Below are 16,864 nucleotides of genomic sequence, written 5' to 3' on the forward strand. Positions count from 1 at the left end.
GGCAAAATGTACAGAGTTCCAGTAGTTTACTGCACTGCAGTACCAGCAAATTAAATTGTGTGATTGCTACACAGGCTCTCATTTCCTGGCTATTCACAGATCTCCTGTGCTTAGGATCTCCTTATACTTGGAGGGTTCAATGAAAAAAGGTAGCAGCCAAGTCATTGTACCAATAAGCCATGACGCAATCACCAGTATGCAGACTTTACCTCTACCATCCAAAGACCCAGCTGCAGTAACTCAGAAGAAAGAGTGAAGGCTTCTGCACAGATTGTTTGGCCTTGAGAGGAAGAACACATAACTATTATTCTTAGGTAATTATTCCTTCAGAAAGAATGATTGCAAAGCCAACTGCAAAACAGCACTGCTTTAGGGCAAATAGAGCTCAAAATAAAAATTAGTTTTAAAATAACTGAAAAGAAGACATTCTTTCAAAGTAATCCTATTGATGAACACTCCAAAACCAGAAAAGAAGCAAGCAAACAAAATATGAAGGCCACTGAAATACAATCCTTATAACAGACCAGCCTACTAGCACTTAATGACTGGTAATAAGTGGCCTTTGACAGGAAAGTAACTTTAAGGCTTTGGGAATTAATGGACACCCAATACAACATTGTTGGGTTGTATTTTAACACCCAGCATCTTAGACTGGCAAGAGATCCAGTCACAGGTCAATGACTGGACCAAATACAGGTGGCACAGTCACATATGTACAACACAATTTTTTCCTTACCACTTTTTTTAAAAAGATGACAAATATTTCATTATATCCTATCAGCAAAAATTATGTTATTCTAGGAGACAAAAAGAAAATACTTTTAAATATACAAAAGTATTGTTACATTATAATTGAGAAATTACATATTTATGCTGACAGATTTTTACCTGGCACTAAAAAAATGAAAAAAGTGTATATCTATTATGATTTACAAATTGTGGTACTTGAATTCAACAGCACTGAAATTTTTAAAAAGCACATGCACAGAACCACACAAGTACTTCTGGAACTTTGCATATCCAAGTAACTAGTATGAAACTATTTTGCTTTAGCAATAATTTGAATTGTTATTCTCCAGTAACTATTCAGTATCAAACACAAAGTACTTTGGCAATCTACATCAATAGCTATCTTTGCTGCAAACAAATTCATCTTCATCCACCTTTTAACAGAAGCTGTCAAAAAGCCCCACACATACTACCCATAGCCCCATTATTTTCAAATCAGACCTCACTACAGGGTCTATCTTCAGATCAGCAGCTAAAATTTGCACAAAATATTCTAAAAATAGAATGACAAGATACAGGACTACAATGACTATGTACAGAGCCTCTAATGAGATGAAACAAACCACTATTACTTGAAATAACTGCTGCAACCAACGTAGTCCAAACAAAAGAACAAGAAAAGTACCACACACCAAGTAAGTTAAATCAAGATCACAGACTTTCACCTGAACTTGAACTTACAGTCTTGGACAATTTAATAAGTTCTCAGTAAAATTTCCTCTTACTAGCAGACAAAGAACAGAAGCTGGAGATAGCTACATTATACAGACTCTTAAAGCAGCAGCTGCAAAAACTTGGGTAATAGTTCAGCCATAGCACACTGACAGATGGATATGAAACTATTAATAATGAAGGAACACAAGCATGTTATGAACTGTACCAGCTATTTTATGGATTGCTATACATATCACTCTGAATTTTAGCACAGGAAGAAATACTGCAGTTTGAGAATCTACTATTCAGCATAATTTCTGACCTCAGCTATAATTCATTATGCATGGATATATTACAAGTCAAAATAGAGCATATTATGATGCATTTTAAAATCAGAATGCACAGATTGAAACCAGGACACTGACCTAATAGTGCATAAAAGCTTTAAGCAGTATAAGGATAGGTTATATACAACCAGGCATTGGTTCACCTTTAGTCAAAGTACAAATCATTGTAATAATGGTAAGTTATACAGGCCTTCTTAGAACAGTTCCAAGTTTAAAGAACGTTTCAAGCTTTTTTGTTGCTCATTCTGAGTAAAAATCCCTCTAGTATTTCTTCTCGTGGTATCCTTTTTACTGAAGATGCAGTTTTTCATTCAAAATCTGCACTGCTGCCAGAAACCACACACTCCTGCCCCTCCTTTCTGCCTACATTAGTGCCTGTTCAGCTGCACAATTGCCAACTACATTTTTTCCCCTGGTTTGCTTTTTCAGCTGGTTTACATCCTTGTCCAGGCTCATAAGCAAGCACAAGCCAGCTGCATATGTGACAGTGAAATTAATTACAAGGCAGGTATGAAAGAAAGAATCTCTGCCACTTGTTGACCACTTCTTGATTTTGGATTATTCATACTTTCTGTAAGCAGGCAATTAACCTACTACCCATGTGTCACTTGTGATTTGCACAGGTAATTTTTTCTGCTTGCAGCTTGTATCTGGGGTCTTCTTTCCTAGAGACAACTTCAGAATGGCAGCTGCAGATCAGTGGATTTCCACATTGCTAGTTGTGGCCCTTCTGTGACTCCCTTAAGCCAACAGAGAAAGGAGACACAACAGTAAGTGCTGCTGCCAACCCCAAACAGGATCTCTACAGTAGCTATTTCCTTTCCTGTTGTCAATCTGCTCCTTGAAAATATGACAAGCAGGAGCAAGCTTCACAAATGTTTCAGCAGCCTCTCTTGGTTTCTAGTAGCTCCATGTTAGGGATATCACTGAAGCAGAATAGAACACATCTGCTCTAACACACAATACTCTAGTTCTGTGCATATGTTGTGTACCCAAGGCCTCCTCAGAAACTTAGTACTCACTGCCCAGGTATGACTGTTTCCATTACAGTTCCAGAAAGGGCTGTGACACAGAAGTCTTCCATGCAACCACAGGAAGTTATACAAGCCCAAAACATGCCAACCTTAGATGACACAAAAATTTAAGACTTGCAGAGAAAGACGGATCACCCCATACTGAACTTCCAGTTACTCAGCTGTAGCTCGCTAGTATTGTTCATAAGCTTTATGGGAAAATACCCTCAGTTTGGTATTCCAAAGACTGGCAATATCTGAAGCCATTTTGCATAAATGAATATTCTTGAGAAGTAAATACCTAGAGCATCAGCAGCCTTAAGTAAGCCCCCTACCTCCTCTTTATGAAGTTACAAAAAGCATCTAAGCAGTAAATACTTCTAAAGCAATTTTTCTCTCAAGAACTAAGTTTCAGTTGCACAAAGAAAAACCAGTTCATGTATTAGAACTAATCTTGCTGATCAGGACATAATGAAAAATGTAATACCATGGACTTCCAAGAATCCAGTCACAACCTCTGATACTGTTGAAGAGAAAAGCACTCTTTGCCTAGGCCAAAAGTAGGAAATACAATAAATACAAAAGTAACATATGGAAAATACTGGAATCTGGAGATAAAGAATGTTATTTTAATGTTGGGGTGGGCAATACAGCTTATCCAAATTAGAGTATCAAACGTTAGGACGATTGAGTTGGAAAGACATACTGTCATTATCAAAATTCAGATGCAGTCTCAAGAAAAATCAGCAGCTCATTCATTCCTGTCTAATCAAAACTTTGCAGAAAACTGTTTAGCCCTATTCAATAAAAAGTCTGAAATCTCATTTTGTTTACTGACTATATTACAGCAGAAATACTATATTCTCAAATGAAATATAGCTATGCATTTTAGAGAGAGGTAACATGACAGTTTTGATGAGGTTGCTGAGATCGTGTAGTCTCTCAAAGGAATCTGTATTAGAAGTAGCTCTCCCTCTGTTTTATACTGAATTTCTGCCAAATTATTAAAAGGCCATTAAAATTATGGGTTTTCTACTTTAAATAGAAAAACAGGGTGAAAAAGATCAACACATATAGCTGAAATTTCAGAGAAAAATTATATAAAACAGACTTGTTCTCAATAAAGAAGATGGAGTCTTCTTGTATAAAAGTCAGAATGAAGTTTCTCAGGAGATCTTACATTATAGCTCATAGATTCCAATTCCAAAGAAAACAGAGTAAGGAAACCACAGCAATACAAAGAACTCTTCTAATGCACAAGAGCTTCAACAGCAGAAGAAAAAGTGCAGACTGAAAAGCTTGCCCTGCAAATCTAGATACTTCTATTTCCAAGGCAGCACAGGATCATCAACCATCTAGCTGCAATAGTTTAGTCTAGTTGTCTGTCATTACATGTGGAAAGAAGGAAATTTTGCAGACTGCAAAAGGCAGGTTCTGCAGTTAACAGCAGCAAGCAGACTGCATCATGGAGCTTGCAGACCAAACTTGATCAAAATGCAGCCCCAGCAGCACACCTAGTTTCACATGACTGCAATGTTCTCACAAAGCAGTCCTGTAGACACAAAGAGGGAAGTGGTAGCATCATTTCTATTACCCACACTATCCAAGAAAGTAAAATTTTACTTTTGATCTCTGGGCACATTTGTATTATAAGAGACACATGCATTGCCCAATCTTAATTTTGTTTTATCCTCATCTCTTTATGCCTCAGGGGGGCTGGCACAATATTACTTAGAAGTAACAATTGCAGAGCTGGTCCTCATTATTCCCAGAGGTCCTGAGGCTGAGTAACCAAAAAGCAAACTAACACTAGAGAATCTGGAAATCAAATCACTAATTTGTGTATACTGAGCTCATACAGGAGCTCAAGATTCAACAAGGAGTTCAAGACCCATCAAGATTTTTCTAACAGCTTGCAATCTGGTCAACTCTGCACTGCTAGCTTGTCTAAAGACAAGAATCCATTAAAGCTATAAATTATGCAAATTCAGAAATACTGTATTTTTATTTTAGCAGTAGAACATCATGTATAGGTATGTTACTAAAATGCAAAGTTTATTGTAAAATGACACAGAGTTGTCAGTGTTTAAAGGTCTCTCATTGAATAAAATTGTACAGTCTACATGAAGTCTGGTTCTATCCAATAGTTACACAAAAGATCTGTTAACAGAATTAATTATCATTTTTCTTGCAAAAACAGGTAAGCAGGGAGGAGACTGCAAGTAAACCATGAGATTAGAATTCAAAATCATCTTGGCAAGTCAGGAAAAATAACATTACAAGGAGCAACTAGCTAAGCAACAAAGTCAGCAGATGCAGATCCAAGATTTTAATAATTGGTAAGTAAACAGCATCAGGCTGTTGCAAAGAAAGCAAACTGTGTTATGATGCATAAACATGAGGATGTCCTGCAAGGCATGAGAAGAAATCCTTCTCCGTACCTAAACTTTTCATCTGGAATATTGTCCATTTTTGTGCACCTCACTTTCAAAATTATGCCAATCAGCTAAAGGTAACCCAGAAGTGCAACAACCATGAGGGTTTGAAAATACAAAAAATTGTTTCTTTACTTTGAAAAAAGTCTTTCAGAAATTCGAGTCAAGGCAGATATCAGAGAAAGTGCCCACCATACTGTATAGCAAATATTGTGCATAATCATATAGCAAATCAAAAATAAACCCGGCAATAAAATCTGATTCCTTTCAACTCCCTCTCCTCTCCTATATGTTAATCCTGGTGTGTTTCTTCTACATTATTTCATATGTGCAATTGTGCAGAATGATAGCCTTTGGCAAAGTCACTTGCACTGTAAAATGGAAAAAGCAAGAAGGGAATACTTTAAAAGAAAAACCAAACTGAATTCAAGTATCATATAACTTTAAACTACCTCCTTTGCTAAACTTCACCACCACATGAAAAGAGGAAATATTGCTCTAGCATTTCTCATTCCTTTTCCTCAGCAGTAATAAACATTTTATGGTATAGATGGTCCAAAAGGAACAGGGTCAGGCCATAAACTGCATAAACATATATACTCCAGACACATTTAAAGAAGCAGTACTGAAGATAGTCATAATTACATTTTAACCAGCCATTTTAAACTAAAACAAAGCTGTGCACTTTCTGAGGATAATTTTTAACAACCACACAAGAAGACAAAGCATCTACCTTCACCACTTCAACAACACTTAACAGCTGAATTTACCCCCTTTTTATCAAAGTCGGTTTTTGTTCAATACTGTCGAGTAGAGGAATAATTAAAACACAAACAGTTGCCAATAAAAACTGAGTTTATGAAGTTTCAGCAAGGGCAAAGAAAGAATGCTGGTTCCTAAGTCCCCTTTGACAATCTTGGTTTCCCAAGTAAACAACAACAAAAATTAAAATTCATGCCAATTCACACTTTACAAATAGCACTGTTCATATAAATGGGAAATTCTGACATTAGTTTTTTACAAATACCTGCTCAAAAAGTTAAAGGCTAATATTGTAATACTTAATTTAAAAATCCAAAGCTATGGACTCAGTTGTGGGCATGCTAAGTACTGCTAAGTATAACATGGTAGGAAATTTTAACATCATACAATGGTTTGGGTTGGAAGGGACCTTAAAGATCACCTTGTTCCAACTCGTCTGCCATGGGCAGGGAACCTTCTGCTACATAATGTTCTGCTCATCTAACCTGGCCTTGAAAACTTCCAGGGATGGTACATTGCAACTTCTCTAAGCAACCTGTTCCAGTGCCTCACCACACTCATTTCACAAACTATTTGTTACTTAAACAGATGAAGTGCATTGAACAAGGTTAGGGGCTCCTCTTTATAGCAAAAAAGAGTAAGTTTGAAACCACAAGTTCTGATAGCGCTCACACAAATGCCATTTTTTAATGTTTTTCAGTTCACCATTTAATGAGGATAAGAACAGCAACATGAATTTTGGTACATGGGAACTGAATCTTGAAGAGAACAAGAATCGGTTTTTTTAGAAGAAAGTTAGTTTTGAAAGTAATCTTCCTGACTTAAGAAAAAAATTAATTACTGTTTTCCATAGCTCAAAACAAAGGCAGGTCCACTTAAAGATTCTTTCTTTCATACAGAAGACTAAAGTCAGCAAATTGTGCAACATCTACATTATTCTAAATATTTATGCTTCTGTGGATAATGTTCACAGTATGATTAGCATAAAACACTGGGATCTTTTCATCCTATTGATTTGATCAGAGGACTACTCTGTTTCTCCAAGAACCTGATGAATTATCTTAATAAAATTGTGCAAGTTCAAAGGCTCTACTGTGTCTTATAATCAGTTACGTTGTTTTAGCTTTCATGCCGCTACCTAGAGAAATACACCAACTTCCTGGAAAAAATGTATGAAAGATACTCATATGAAGGGAGAGGAACAACAAGTAGCAGCCCCAGACTGAAAGCAGAACTACATTATTAGTTAAAACCTGAGCAAGCAGATGGCCAGGAGTTCAGAAATAGGAAGATGCTTCTATTAGAAGCTGGAAAGGGTATTAAAGTTCACCTATATACATAAACCCAAAATATGCTTAAAACTTGAGTGAGACAACACTATACATAAATACCAGCAGTTTAACAGAAAAGGACCCATACTTTACATTGAAATTCTCACCACTAGAAAGAGTCTGAACCACATCTGGCCTAAATATGGCTAGTTAAATTCCGGAAACTCAGTTCCAAAATGTTTCCTTCTGATAACATTAACTCTTCACTAAAGAAACACATGATTCAATGTGGTGTAATTTGTAAGAGATTTCTCTTTCTAGAAAACTTCAAAGTGGAACCAATTCTCTAAGTTTTGCAAGTAAAGTTTCTTTTATTCTAGTTTTAAACAACCTGTAAAGATAATTCAATTACGGTTTCTGTAACACTGGTATTAAACAATTTTTAATAGCTAAGAATAAAAACAAAGTTTGCATTTTAGCAGTTTTACAGTCCCAATATAGACAAAATAACCTGAAAGTCTAATGTATCCACATAATTTTGGAAAAGTCATCATACAGTGTTGCTACACAATGTAACAACAAATCAACTATGTACTTTAACCAAACTCTATACATATTTAATTCAAAGGGAACTGCCATCTAAACACCTTTTCTTCAGGAATCTTTTATTTTGGAATTTGTTTTGTGTTCCATAAATTAATATTTTCAAATATCAGAACAGCAATAGCTAAAGTACAGAGAGGTGACAAGCAATCTCCTACATGGAAAGAGAATAAAAAGAAGCAAGAATGAAGCCAAATGGGAATACTTGATTATAAACAAAAAGAAAACTAACAGCTTGAATATTCCCTCTATGCCAACAGAAGCATTTGAGTTTTGAGGCACTTTACTGCAGGAAGATGAGACAATACAAGTAAACACACTTAACAAAGGACAGCAGAAAAGACAGAAGCTGTCAAGTAATTTCTCTATATGAAAGGTTTTTTGAGACAAAAAAAACTTACTAATCCTAAAAGCAAATATACATTTAGCTAAACATTTGGCTTTATAAAGTAAATGAAAATGTTGGGTATAAGTTTAAGGAGCATAGTTATTGTGAAGCACTGAAACCAACATCTATGAGATCAGTGTGAAAAGAAAATTGACTGACAGATCTGTTTTCATAAATACCGTTCGTAGTTTTAGTTTTTAAATGGAGCATGTTGATTCTAAATGGGGAAAAATATTACCTGTGGAACTTGTGGGCTTCATGAACTACTGTTAATTTACTTAGCATAGAAAATAAAAGCATTGGAGAATAATTACATAAGGTTTGTCTTTCATTTGCTCTAAAAAACCATACATGAGAGATTAAAGTCTCTCATCCTAAGTTACTTGATATTTTCAGAAAGAACAAATAAAAAAAGAACAGACCATACTATTATATAGTACAGTAACAATAATCAACATATTCATCATAAATAACAAAGGTTCACTTCAGTGATCTAAGAACATAATCCAGAAAAAAGCCTCAAGGACAGCAAATGTTGTAATTTGATTAGCCTTGGGGTTTTACAAAGCAAATTTCATCATCAGCCTCAATTTGACATTTAAAAGAATGCTTAAAGCAGTTTTGTTTTGCAACTGCCACTTCTGGAATACTTTTTCACAGAGATGTCCAGCCAGCTTCACTTATTTTCTGAATATTAATGACTAGAAAATCCAAGTCTATGAACAACAAATTTTATATGGTAAATATTTAAATCTCAACAATAATTCTTGTCATATTGGGTTTTACTTTTAGCTCTTTACTGAAAAGGAGACATCTCTCAACTAGCACAAACACTGAATAACTTTCACCAAATACCATCTACTAATAATATACAGTTTCTGGTGGATATGGAAGAAAAGAAAGAAAATCCAAATGTTTCAGTTTGTTTCTTTTTCAGAAGGCTAAGGAATGGAGGAAGTTACAGAGGAAGCATACAGGACTGATTACTGTTGCTTAAATATGAAGTCTGGTAGAGAGCATCAACCCACATTGTAAGAGAAGACATTCAGATCCAAATGCTCTCAACTACAAGGTGCTCTATTAACATAGGAAGGTGACCAGTTTTTCATACAGATTTGCATATTCACTGGATTTCAAAAAGAAAGGGGATTTTGTTTCATTGATAATCAAGCTGTCCTTCTCAGCTTCCAGGAATTGCTTTTGATCTGACTGGGTAGTCAACCAGTCAGATCAAAACAAAACCTGGGAGAATAAAAAGTACATTTTGGTTATAACTCTGTGCAGGAAAGGGAAAAAGTGGCACTGCTATGTAGTGCCCCATGGAGGCAAAAGCTTCAGAGACTGTTCAGGCATCAGTATGGCTGCCAGGCCATCTGTCAATCGGCCAAAAGTGATCTAAACCTTTTGCTGCCTCTTGCTCCAACATCACTGCAAATGCCTAGAATGAACCTGGGCTTACTGCTAAGTTACAAGGAAGAAAATATCTAAAAAGGCAATCAGGCATCATACTTCACTTTTTGAGAAACACCTTAAGCTTTACTAATGTCCATAAATTAAAAAAAAAATGACAATCACAAACCACATTCACTAGCTTCATTCAGTGGCTAAGATATCATTCAATTAATATGCTTATTATTATTTTCTCATCTCAGGACAGGGATTAAGTTTTCATTTACTACAACCATTTTAAATTTTACACTAAGGATGGCAACTGCTACTTTCCAAGGAGCATCTATATATTGTCCTGGACTCAGCACAAGCTCCTTGTTATTAGTAACAACCCTATCCTTACAACCTTCTCTCACTGAAGTTCTGCCCCATTTTACAACCTGAAAATAGAGGTGTAGAGAGGCTACTGAACAACCACCATCAGTTTTGGTATAAAATCAAGGCCAACTTTTTTTCCAAATACTTCATAACGTATAGAGCTACCTGGGTTTGAAAAAGCTCCCCTTGAGTTTGGTAAAAACTATGACCACTAGCCACTTTTGCACATCAAACACTACAAACACATAATTATAAACAGTTAGAGAGTTTATAATGCCAACAAAAGTAACTGCATTAAAATCCTTTTAACTCTAGCATAACATGGTAGCACAGGGTTTCTACAAACTTAACCCTATTTGAACCCATTTCCTTTTTAGGAAATGGAGGAATGCCCACTTAAACATACTCTTGATAAGCAGCTATTTATGTTTAGTAATGCATTGCAATGATTAATTAGTCCAGTAAGAACACACCCCCTTTTTGAAGTCCGACCTTGCTTAATTCAGCTTCCAACCACAGAACTGTGGTACATCTATGTCAGCCAAAAAGAGCTTTTATCAAATACCTCTTCACTGAGTACGTGCATATTGACTAATGAATAAGCCCTTAACATTTCCTTAGCTAAGCTAAACAAAGTAAGCACCTTATGTCTTCTTCACTAAGACTGCTCTCCCCCATTTATTTTCAAGGCTGTTCTCTGGAAGCTGCTTTTTCACCACCCTCTCTGGACTGTCAACATCAGATATACTGCTCCAATCAGAGTTCTAGCTGATATCCCCTAGTTTTCAATTCCCTTGTTCAACTACTCAGTTTTTCACCAAACCTTTAGCTACAGCCAAAAGGATTGACTTCAAAATCAAATCCTATCAGCCTCAGATTTAATCTCCCCAAGTGTTGCCCAATTTAGTATTTAGTGGCACCAATTGTGCCATGAAGAGTAACATTCATGTGTCCAATTTATTAGTGATCTAAATCACTTCGCAACCTTACTAGTGTCCTTAGTCCCAAATTTATATTTATTATTTTCTAGGTAAGTAAAAACATCTGAAATAATGTTACAGTTATTTACAGTGAGAACCTCAGAAACTCTGTAAGGGAAGTTATTGCAGCACATGGAACAGCAGACTGATTTTGCAGTATGCACCAATACTTGCAGATGCACAACACACTCTAGCCTGAAATATCAGAGATTCAAATTCAGCTCAGCTTCACCATTTCAGTGAAGGTGTAAGGCAGGGCAGGGGCTATCTAAAGGGAAAGAAAATTAAGAAACAGAGAATAACAGTATCATCTCAAAATTTCTCCCCTTTCTCAAACAACTGCATACTATTTTCTCAAAATATCAGAGTGTACATTATTACACACAATTCTTTCCTGGCTTTATAAACAGTCACTATAAACTTTACTGAGTGCACTGAATGGGATGCTATCTTTTGTACATGAACTTTAAAGGCACTTAGGCAGCGTTTAATCTTCTCCATCAGAAGTCTTCAGAAGTCATATGGCAGAAGGAAATCCATTCCTCCAAAATTATATCAGCCAGTTCCACATTTCCTATTTCTGATTCGATAGTTTCTGTGACCTCAGGAGCATTAGAGTGACCAGTCTTACCCACATTCTTACCTCAGTTTCTCTCTTACACCAGAGTGATGAGTAGGTTACACCTACCAGGAAATACTTGAAAGAGTTGAGTTTCAATGATAACTTTTGAAATAACTCTTTGTGGATCATGAAATAAACACCACACAAACACATACACACAGTTCACATCTTCTAAAGCACTTTTCAATCAGGTCTACCCAGTCTTTGCACTGACTGTCCAGGTCTTCCTTTGCATTTTATGGGCAAGTCTACAGACAAGGATTTGCTGAGCTGCTACCTTCCCTTCTGCAGGAATTAGCATACCTTATGAGCTACAAAAGGAATTCACACAGTTCCAGAGCATAAGGCTTTCTGAGATTCTATTAACTTAAGTAACAGAAACAGAGGCAGAAAAAATCTTCACCTACCTAGAGCATGCATTAGGTAGAGTGACAACACAGTACAAAGGAACCATCAGGATAAACAATATGTAATGGCAAGAAAATATACAATTTAAGAAAAAAAAAACCACAAACAAAAAAAACCCAAAATAAACCAAAAGTACAGACAGCTGGAGACTATTAATATTTTCTTATTTGAAGTCCTAAATTAACGAAAAATAAAAAAAATTTCTAAGAAATCTTAGAAAACAAACAAACAAAAACCCACAGAAGAACCATTACTATTCTTCTATTTCCCAGCTATATTCCAACTGGTACCTGCTTAAAGATTCCTGCGAGAATAATTGGCTGGTTTCTGTCTTGCTGTCTTTCTCCTTCTTCTCTATTACTCGATACTGTAAGGCAAAAACTTAGAAAGGAGGAAGAACTTACTGGTATTGAGAACTCCTCTGCCAAATACTTCAACACTGATGCTCCTCTAGTCAAAAAGTTACTTCTCTCTGCCAGATTGCCCTGGAGTTTTGTATCAAACTCCTTTCTGACAACTGAAGCAACAGAGTCAATTATTATAAGTTTAACCTTCTTCAAAATAACTTCTTCTTCCAAAGACATGATCCTAAAAAAAAAAAAAAAAAAAAAAAAGCCACTGATAGCATCATTTACACAAAAGAACCATCTTATAACACTGAAATTTTTTAAATCAAGATTCCTTTAATAAACTTGAAGTCAGTCTCTCTTTTTCCCTCCTTACACGCCACATCCACATATTAAGGAGATTTGGAAAGGAATCCGAGGCTCAGTGGGCCCAAGGCAGGACCTCTCCACAAGAGAGCTTTGGAAGACCTCTAGCTAGCAACAATATGCTGTACAACCCCTGAATGGCAGACAGCAAGTAAAGTGAGAACTGAAACTGTGCTTCACTGTGGTCTTCCAGTACTTCAAGGGGATTCATAGGTAAGAGGGAGAGTGACTTTTTACACGGGCAGATAGTGATAGGGCATGGGGAAATGGCTTGAAAATAAAAGAAGAGAGATTTAGATTAGTAAAGTATTTCTTCCTGAATTCTCAGTGGGTAGTGAGGCACTGGCACAGATGCCCAGAGAAGCTGTGCATGCCCCATTCCTGAAAATGTTCAATGCCAAGTTGGATGGAGCCCTGAACAACCTGACCAAGTGGGTGCCATCCCTGCCTATGATGGGAGGTTTGGAACTAGATGACCTTTAAGCTCTCTTCCAACTCAAGCCATTCCATTTTTCTTCAATATGCTACTAGCTGTTCTCTGATAAAACTGTATCAGAAGAAAAAGACATTCTGACAATAATTCTCCCACTAACATAAAACACATAATACGATGCTAAAATATAACTTACTTAATTTTCATTGCAAACTATGTTCAAAAATTAACATAAGGTTAACAGTATGACAATACAACACTGCACTCAGGCTGGTGACTGCTAAACAACTTCTCTCTCCCACTGCTGGAGGAATCCCCATCTTCCTGGAAGTAAATTCTTTGGAGGAGCAAACTTCAATTTCATGGAAAATGTAACTCTTATACTATGATCTCTCCACAATCCAAGAGAACACCTGTTTCATGAACATTCCCCTTAAAAGGCTTACAAGAATTAGATCACATAGAAATTGTCTCTCACAAATTAAAAAGCATCAAGTGGATTAGTCATATGCTATGAAATGAAAAGAGCAATGTCAATTTTCTGGAACAGCATTATTTTGTTGGAGACCATGCTGGTCTCCACATGAAAAGGTCTCAAATTAATTATTCTTCATAAAACTTTGATACAAAAAAAAAAATACTGTTATAGACAATCCAGTCAGAATTGTCTTTTCTTAAACTCTGGAAGAGAATACCTCTTCAGAACACTGCAACAGGTCAGCTCTCGGTACAGGTGGATGCTACGAGTCATGCAGAGCAGCTTTTCATCCGAGTCAAAATAAGCAGGGAATCTGTTTGCTGCTATCTCAATCAACCTATTAAAAAAAAAACAAAACCAACAAAAAAACAGAAGGCATAATACTGCAAAAAGAATAATAAAAGATAATAAGGCATCACTTATTCAGAAAGCAAACACAGCAAAGCTCTGATAAGCAGATACCAACTAAGACTGGAAATCTTTTTAAAAGGAAAAGCATACTGTATCAGTCAGAGTGAAACAGTGGAAGTCAGAACAGCTAGGTTCTCTTTCCAGTGATTCTGTCAGTGGTACACTAGAGAAAGACATCATGTGCCTGTATGCAAAGAAGGGGCATATCTCCTCTAGAAGGAAAGTTTACTTACTCAGTAAGTTCTTCAAGTTTCATAACAGAGATTCCATTCAATGACCAAGCGTTTTCCTATTCTAATTATTTAATGTAAATATTAAATTTCATTTAAATAAAACTACTCTCTAATTCTAACCATCTTCCTTTCCACCTTTACTTTGCAGTGAAATCATGAAGTAGGCTTTGTGTCATCACAGAAATCTAACAAGCTGGTAAGACACAGAAGATCCATTAGACAGAAAATTTTTTTCCACAATAAAGATTTTAATTTTTATTAACAAAAAATATTTAATTGTTTATATTTTAAGCAGACATATCCCACCACCTATAGCTTGAGAAGAGTGGCATCTAGTGGATTATACTTGTGGGCACAACTTACTTGTTATCTCTCTTTAAACTTAGGCTCCTTTCATAAAAACACAAAGTAAAAGAGATTTTAGGGAAAACAAATTTAAAATCAGTTTAGAAAGAGAGCTCAGGAGATTTTGAGGCAGCATCCTGTTCAACATAGTGCCAGCTATGAAGTCAGAACAAGTTACTTGAGTCTTTATTTCAGAAGCATTCAAGGATGGAGGCAGCACAACCTCTCTGGGCAAAGCTTTTCACCACAAAGGCAGTTAGGAATTGTAAAGCTCCTCCATATATCAGCCCAGAAATGAAGCTCAGTGTATGCCTGCTGTGTCCCAGCACACACCCCTGTGCCATCTCCTTCAGGCCTCCTCGTTGGCCAGGGAGGGCTACTGCTAGATTGCCTTAATGCCTTCTCTACACTCCACTGAGCAAGTCCTTGGTCTCTCCACAAATGGCAAATGTCCAGCTCCCAACCACCTTGGGAAAACGAGCTATGCACCTCCCTGGCCCTGATGGTCCAGCTCCTTAGAGGAGAAAGTATAAGAAAGCATAAGATATAGTCAGTCTGCTGAAATTGTACTTATCATTTGCAACTGAGCAATACTATATATGATTTAATACATAAATATTCTCATCCTTAATAATAATATTACTTTTGCCATGTTTCCTTTCTATATCCTCTTCTATTTTCAGTAGTTTCAGTTTCATCTGCATCTGCTTTCCTTTTCTTTAGCACTCATTTCTAAGTGACAAGTCTAAACTCATTCTTTAGGTCCTACCTTTTTTTACTATTTACATTTCAGGGACCTGAAATAAAATTTAAATGGTGTGTAAGGAGAAAGCATGATATGTTACAGAACCATTTCTTGAAGCTTTTTTCTTTGATATACTATACTTCAAACTTTTGTGATATTAACTTGACAAAAAGCAGGCTTAGAAATACCACCTTCTCATCCACAATAACTTGCAATGAATAATCAATGGAAATACATTTACCTTGATACTCCAAAATCATTCCATGGCTGTAGCTGCTAAATCATCTGAAACATAAATTTCACTGAACCTGTTCCTGCCCATTTTTCTACACAAACAAGGATGAGACTACTGTACTTCTTGTCCTTCCCCAGCCCCTTAATAACTTTCCAACTTGCTCATTCCAAACAACAGGGACAAAGGAATTGAAATCTCAAAAACATCAAAGCCTCAGAGTTTAGCAAAGCTGGTAACTAAATAAAATAAATCAGAGCTACATTTAATGAAACACCGCAGGATTATTGCAACAGTTAATATGGGAAGAGTGGTGACCACGATGTGTAACTCTGAAGCAATCCAGCACAGCAGGTCCATTCAGCACTCGAGCACACTGAGGTGTGCAGCCAAGCCATTTGGGTTGCATTGGCCAAGCAGGAGATGTTAGAAGAACCAGAGATGTTACAGAAATAAGGTGGTACAGTACAGTACTGCATAGCTGCTTAAGAATACAGAAGATGCAAGGTTACTGCAGAAGGGAATCAAATGCAGAAGGACACAAGGCCCTGTTCAACAGAAATAGGATGGAAATCTGAAGGAAAACTGGCAATGTCAGTCCCACTGTTCACTGGGGAAAACCTCCACTGACTTTGTAGCCAAAATGCTCTGCCTTTACATCCTCCAATTAACATCCTGAAAACTCCACAAACCAAACTGCAAAGCAAGACTTCAGGCACAGAACTCATAAGACCATTTAAATATTAAAGATCATGCCATCCACCTTATCATATCAGAACTGGAATCTGCAACCTCATACAAATTAGGAACGTAAGCAAACCATTTTATTAAATTAATTTCGTTGTCTGTGGAATAACTGCATATACTAGAGAAATGTTTAATAATTACCATCAGTATTTAAAAACGCACAATTATTGCTCAGAAAACATTTGAAGGTTCTAAGAAGAGGTGTTAAGAAGTTGTGTGTATTGTAGCATTTTACACCTTACCTTTCAGCACTGAATGCAGACTCTGTGTCAATGTATATAACAGCCCCATCTAGTCCTCCCATGCTTACAGGCAGCGTAGCCAGAACACTCAACATAATACAAAATTGAGTTTTGCCACAACCTGGTGGGCCAGTTATCTGGAAGGAAAAAGATTAGCAACATAACATTCATTTCACCATTGTTCTACTTTTATCTAAGTCACATCAGTCAGTGTACCCCCAGTTCTGCTCTTTCAGTTACCAAAGG

The 16,864-nt window shown here is 36.5% G+C and overlaps 1 protein-coding gene across 8 annotated transcripts in view; it reads right to left on the reverse strand.

Moving 5' to 3' along the window:
* Positions 1-16,864, reverse strand: part of RAD51B (RAD51 paralog B) — a 424,230-nt gene that overhangs the window by 360,938 nt on the left and 46,428 nt on the right. For all 8 annotated transcript variants that reach the window (XR_012056345.1, XR_012056346.1, XR_012056347.1 and 5 more), the window contains exons 5-7: positions 16,619-16,755; positions 13,881-14,000; positions 12,444-12,627 (exon numbers count right to left, since the gene is read on the reverse strand). Coding sequence is in view for 4 of the 8 variants with exons in the window: in XM_072930101.1 (XP_072786202.1) it covers positions 12,444-12,627; positions 13,881-14,000; positions 16,619-16,755 (441 nt within the window). In the remaining 4 variants the exon portion in view is untranslated. The remainder of the gene's footprint in view (positions 1-12,443; positions 12,628-13,880; positions 14,001-16,618; positions 16,756-16,864) is intronic.

This window comes from Taeniopygia guttata, chromosome 5, assembly GCF_048771995.1.
Source record: "Taeniopygia guttata chromosome 5, bTaeGut7.mat, whole genome shotgun sequence".
In the NCBI taxonomy this organism is placed as follows: domain Eukaryota; kingdom Metazoa; phylum Chordata; class Aves; order Passeriformes; family Estrildidae; genus Taeniopygia; species Taeniopygia guttata.